Here is a 6,486-nt window from a genome sequence, read left to right as displayed (position 1 = left end):
AATAATGTATGGGAACGTGGAAAGCCTATCTTTTGGAACTCCACGACAGACATGTGGGCCACCACTTTCCCAAAAATATCTTTCTTTAAGATATACTTCATCATGCTCGAGTGTTTCAAGAAGAAAACCCTGGTGGTTATGTCTAGTCGATCAGAGGAAACCTGTCCTGGAAGTAATGCCTCATTTATTTCTGGCCATTTGGGGTTACATGTGAATGTGATAAATAGGCCTGGCTTTCCCTTTGCATGCACAATTGCCATTACATCTTGATACAATTGGTACATGTGCCGAGGGCCGCCTATAAAAGATGAGGGTAAGACAATTCTTCAACCTACAGACCGTCCAACTACAACATCACTCCCAGACAAATGCACCATGTCAACCAAGCCTGCATACAATTCTGCCCTCAACGTCTGTTGATTCGTACGGACCCATGCAAGACGACATTCCTCAATGGAACAATATGCATCAACCATAAATTGTTGAAGTAAACGACCCCCACGAAGCAAGCATGACTCTGTATCAGCACGAACCTATAGCCGATATGCATAGTACTCTCTTTGAGTGACACATTGTCGACCAACCAAGGAATCCAAAGGGCCATGCACATTATCATAAGGAAGCTTGATATGCCATCCATCTTCTCCCCATGGAAATAGTAGAACATACAATAGTGGCATGTACGACTTGTGTAGATTTGAAATCCTTTGCAGCCTTCCATTTTGACAATGTATCACAATGTCTCGATGGCCAACTGTTTGTACATCCCCTTGACCTTGCATAGTCGCAACAACCTCACTGCCAACAGGTATCAAGTACTGCCTAGAAGTATTTCTATTCTCACAAATTGTCATTTTGATCTCCAAACTAGGACTGTCACGTAACATTCTACCAACATTATAGAAGGCATTCGCATACGGATTACATGATCATATCATCATTGATAATGCTTCAAGAGTGGACAAATTCAAACCATCCAAGGCACTCATACGATTCCGAACCTCATGCTCAGTATCATATACATATATCTGTGCAAATTTTGGAGCCCTTGCTTCATGTGGTAGCAAAGAACCAATTCGATGGTACACACCACCATGTACACAAAAGCAATATGCACCAGACCTATCCATCAATGTCTCATCAATGGTAGCTCCAAGAGATGCAAATTCCATAACACTATTGTAACTCTTGATGTTTCTTCTGAAAGACCTACTCAAAGTGTCACTATTAGTGAGTAGCCTCTCCAATACATCTGGCGGTCTTGCAAGAGGAAAGAAGGATACTTTCCCACCTTTGCAACGATATTTTCCCATTGATGGTGTATCTTCCTTCTTCATTTCACACAGCCAAAGACGTGCACCACAAAACTCACAGAAGGAGGACATGGTTCCTGTATGATTTGTAGGCAATGAGACATGTATCAATGGTAGCATGGAAGGGTGGACACCTCATAGACATGGATAGGCATGTAGAATGCAAGCAATTCCTCCAAGTGATGTGTCATGAACATACGGGACTTGTTCCTCATTTTGAGCGTCTATGAGAGGGCAAAAGTGTCCGTCATGTTGATGGCGCTGTTGTCTTATGTTGGAGGTGTGTTGCCTTGCCCGTTGTCCCGTAGGATAAATTGAATATATCATAGATGTCATATGATAAATTGAATATGAAATGACACCATTGGAGTTCAAGACTCAGTTGTGAGACTTCTTGAAGGTTATTTAGCATCTCCTATCATTGGTTCTCTCTATGACATCAAGAACAGATTTTTCATGGGTTCTTGCATGAAGAAGGAGAGAAAGGTTAAACCACCCAAGTGTGGTAAGAGTGGTTTTGTGGTTTTCTCACCCAATGTGATAGATTGGCTTTTCCAATTCCTTCTCCAAATATTGTAGGTTGGTTCTCCCAATTCACATTGAAATAGTATGCTTAGGTATCAAGACTCATCGACAAGTCTAGTAGCATTGCCCGTATGACATTCAAAACCTGCCTCGTAATGGGGTCTTCCTATTGTGCTACAAAACGTGCCTATCATGGCTACCTACATGAAGAAGAAGAGGAATCTTAAAGTTTGGTAGATTGGTTATCAGAGTTTCTTGCACCATTGCAATAGACTGGTTCTCCTAGCTCCCTCTCCATTTTTTTTGATTGCTATGCTAAGAGCAAGAGTTTCAAGGGGTCTTGCTTGTCTCATGTAATATTTCTCAGAATAACGTAAATGAGGTAGGGAGTTCTACGTTTTCCACTGTAATATGAGGAATCACTTGGGTTTCCTTCGAAATAGAAAATTTTGGGGTTAGTTTTTGTCACAAATTTTCTTGACCGCTCTACCTCTACCTCTACCTCTCTCTCTCTCTATACCTCACAATGCTAGGAATTGCATGTGCCATGTGGTTTTTTTTTTTGATATGAAGAATGCCTTCTTTTATAGTAGGGAATGTTGAGATGAGGTTACAGTTGGACTCTTTTATCTCTCTCTATGGTGCTAGAAAATGTGTTTATCATGGATACATACATTAAGAAGGAGAGGAAGCTTGAAGTTTGGTAGATTGGTTATCAGAGTTTCCTGCCCATTTCCTTCTCCATTTTGGACAGCTATGTTGCCCGTGATTAAGAGGAAAAGTCTAGTTCATTGACATGTGGACATGTCAAGGGGCCTTACTTGTCTCATGCAATATTTCTTTCTTAGAATAACACAAACGAGGTAATGAGCTCCACGTTTATGACTTTAGTATGAGGAATTACTTGGGTTTCCTCTAAAATAGAAAATATTCGAGCTAGTTTTTGGCACAAACTTTCTTGATTGCTCTCTCTCTCTCTCTCTCTCTCTCTCTCTCTATATATATATATATATATATATAGTTTTTTAGGAATTGCACGTGCCATGTAGTTTTTTAGAAATATAGTGTGCCTTTTGTCATGAGTGTGAATCATGCACTTGCCTGATGTTAAGATATGTTGAGATGAGGTTGTATTCGACCTGTGTGTGTGTGTGTGTGTGTGTGCGTGCGCGCTTCACAAGGCTAGGAACTGCATGTTTCATGTGTAAAAAAAAAGAAATAGAGCGGCTTTTCTCATGAGCGTGAATCATGCACTTGCCTGATGCTTGGAGATGTTGAGAGGAGGTTCCATTGGGCCTCTTTTAGAAATTCAATATGTATAATCAATTTAGACATCATGGCAGCGTGATAGAACATAGGTGTAGTAGTCCCAATGGTCCCGAAGGCTATGGTGCAAAGGTGTAGAGAGGTAGCTAGTGGTCAAAAGTGATTGAGAGAGACGTTTTAGCAGGGTGATAGACTAAATCACTCCAAAAGAAATCTTAAAGCTCTCAAGTATTGTAGCATTGATATTTTTTATCCAAGTGCTAAAAAAAGAGCTATGTTTAGTGTAATCCCAAATAGCTTTTACTTTTGAATTTACTTTTGAAATCATTATTTGAAGCTGAGAAAACCTACAAACACATAGAAAATAGCTCGTGCCAAAAGTGGCTATGATAGAAAGAGGGAGGGGGGAGGGAGACAGTTGTCTCAAAAGCTATAATTTTCCTTTAAACATTGTTCAAACCTAGGTTTAGTGCATTCTCACTTGCAAATTTGGATTTCACCTCTAAATTCCAACCGGAAAGCAAGAACACCTCCAAAGCTCAAAGGAATTCAGGGTGTAAAAAACTTTAAATATAGGCAAGGGTTTCCCTTTGCCACCACCCATCTTCACCACTCACATTTTGGGAAAAATCATTGTGTATTGGAGTGCTCAAAGATTGGTTTAGTGTACTTCCATCCATGGATATCTTATTTTACAAAAGAGGGCCAAATAATCTCAATCATGATAAAGTCAACCACACAACATTGACTGTAGGTGAGACCATTTGAACCATCACCAACTTAAAGGCTTTTGCTTCTCTTTCTGGTCCCAAGGGAAAACACACCACGTCAAAAGACCACCACTCATTGATACACATGAAAAATCCAAGTTTAGTGCAATCCCACCTATGAATTTTGAGATCCACCTCTAAACTTTCACCTCAAGGTGATAGCACCTACGAAAGGTGATAGCACCCATGAAACTCAAAGCACCCGTGTTTTGGAGAAAAACATCCCAACTTAAGTGCAACCCACCTACGAATTTTGAGATTTATCTCTAAATTTCACCCCAAGGTGATAGCACGCATGAAACTTGGAGGAATTTAATTTAGAAATCTCCAAATATAGTGGAGGGCTAGCCTAATTCATCGTGCCCTTCATCATCAGTGTTTTGAAAAAAAACATTTGGCTATGAGAGTGCTCTAAAAGATCAGCTTAGTGTAGTCCCACCTAACAAATTTTAATATTTACCTTGAGATTTTCATTTTGACCTTGAGAACACCATAAGGTGATTGCACCCACGAAACGCAAAGAAAATGCAATGTCAAGAGGACCGCTTTAGTATAATCCCACCTGACAAATTATGATATTTACGCCTAAAAATTGTAATTTTCAAATTTTCATTTAGACCTTGAAATCCCAAGTCAAAGGTGAGAATGGCATACAGTTTAGAGAAAACCTTCAACTTTAGTCAAGATTTTCCTCCGCCTTTGTCGCCTCGAATTCACCCGTGCTGCCTTGGATTTGCTCACTCTTTGCCTCAGATTTGCTTGCCTTCAACCTTGGACTTGGCTTCTTGCTTTGGGCCTTGTCAATGCCAAAAAACAATATATGGAATTAGCATCTTATTTTCTCTCTCTCTCTCTCTCTCTCTCTCTCTCTCACACACACACACACACACACACACACACACACACACACACACACACACACACACACACACAATGTGTTTGGAAAAAATGTGTCTCAGCTTAACATCGTACCATTTTCTACCATTATAATAATAGACTTAGTTGTGGTGCAACTATGTCCACTATCACACGAATTCCTAAGCTTATACACCAATTCCGCCCCCAAGATCGAGGAAAACAATGCAAAAACACCATAGTTTCCAAACTTTCCCCTTGTTAGTAAAAAGTCCTAGTTGAGGGCAACGGGAGAAGGCGAAATTCCACCCCAAAATAGAGAAAAAGTAGTGCAAAACCTTGGAAAACAACCAATTTTAAAAAAAACTTTTGATCCAACAATTGGAAAGCGCCAATTGGGGGCAAGGGGAAAAGGTGAAACTCCACCCCAAAAAATTTGAGAAAATTAGTGCAAGCTTGGCAATAACTTGAGGGCAAAGGGAAAAGGCCAAACTCCGCCCCAAAAGCACGGGTGCAAGACAATCGTCAAAGTACATGGGTTCACCTCGCAACAATGTTTGGAAAAAATGTGTCCCAGCTTAATATTGTGTGGTTCTCAATGTCAAAAATGCCAATCGAGGGCATTTACAGTTAGTGATCTCTTTCTAGAGTGCCTGGCACACCAATAAGGCATTATATGTAAACTTTTATTAAAAAAATTCCCCTTGGCAAATTAAAGGAAAGGAATTTTGTATGAATGAAAAACGGTTTTCTATACTCCAAAAGCAAGGTGAGGGCAAGGGAAAAAGGCCAAATTCTGCCCCAAAAGCATGGGTGCAAGATAGCCGTCAAAGTACATGGGTCCACCTCGCATGGCCTGTAGTGTTCAAGAAAAATGAGTTTCAGCACAATATTGTGTCGTTCTCAATTTCAAAAATGCCGATTGAGGGCAAGGGGAAAAGGAGAATTTCTACCCCGAAATAGAGAAAAATACTTAAAAAATAAACTTAATTTTTTAAAATTTCCCCTTGGAAAATTAAAGGAAAGGAATTTTGTATGTTTTAAAAGGTTTTAACACCTTAATGTCCAAACTTTCAAAACAACTATTTCCCAAAGTTTCATTTTAGGGCAAGGAAAAGGCGAAATTTAGCCGCAAAACCCTGGATAACAATCTTTTTTTTATTATAAACTTTCGGTCTAGCAATTGAAAAGAGCCAGTTGGGGGCAAGGGAAAAAGTGAAACTTTGCTCCAAAAAATCAAGAAAATCTGTGCAAAGCTTGGCAATAAGGTGAGGGGCAAGGGGAAAAGGCCAAATTCCATCCCAAAAGCATCAGTGCGAGATAACCGTCAAAGGACATGAGTTCGTCTCGCATGGCCCGCAATGTTCGGGAAAAATGTATTTCAATTTAATATTGTGTCATTCTCAATTTCAAAATTGCCGGTTGAGGGCAAGGCAAAAAGGTGAAATTCCGCTCTGAAATAGACAAAAATAGTGTAAAAAGTTCAAAAAATAACCTTATTTTTTCAAAATTTCCCCTTGGCAAATTAAAGGAAAGGAATTTTGTATGTCTAAAAAACATTTTTTACATCCTTAATATTTTTTGTTCTGCTTCATTAAGAAGATGCTTGTCAAAGACATCATCTCTCCTGACTATGATATCCTCCTACACCAGACCATAAAAGCGCTAGCTTTTGGAAAAAGTGTTATAGCTAGCATATATAATTTTATTGGACTTTCAAGACAAACTTCCCAAGTTCCCCCTCTACTTCTTTGGAA

General features: G+C 39.5%; 1 protein-coding gene across 1 annotated transcript; it reads right to left on the bottom strand.

Annotated features, from left to right (window-relative positions):
- Window positions 1-326: 326 nt before the first annotated feature.
- LOC147448821 (uncharacterized) lies at window positions 327-887 on the bottom strand. The gene is made up of 2 exons (XM_086521467.1): window positions 585-887; window positions 327-533 (listed from the first exon to the last, which is right to left on the bottom strand). The coding sequence occupies exons 1-2, from the start codon at window positions 885-887 to the stop codon at window positions 327-329; spliced, it is 510 nt and encodes a 169-aa protein (XP_086377593.1).
- Between the last annotated feature and the right edge of the window lie 5,599 nt (window positions 888-6,486).

This window comes from Adiantum capillus-veneris, chromosome 10 (genome assembly GCF_014529385.1).
Source record: "Adiantum capillus-veneris isolate H3 chromosome 10, ASM1452938v2, whole genome shotgun sequence".
In the NCBI taxonomy this organism is placed as follows: Eukaryota; Viridiplantae; Streptophyta; class Polypodiopsida; order Polypodiales; family Pteridaceae; genus Adiantum; species Adiantum capillus-veneris.
This window is presented reverse-complemented; position numbering and strand designations above follow the sequence as displayed.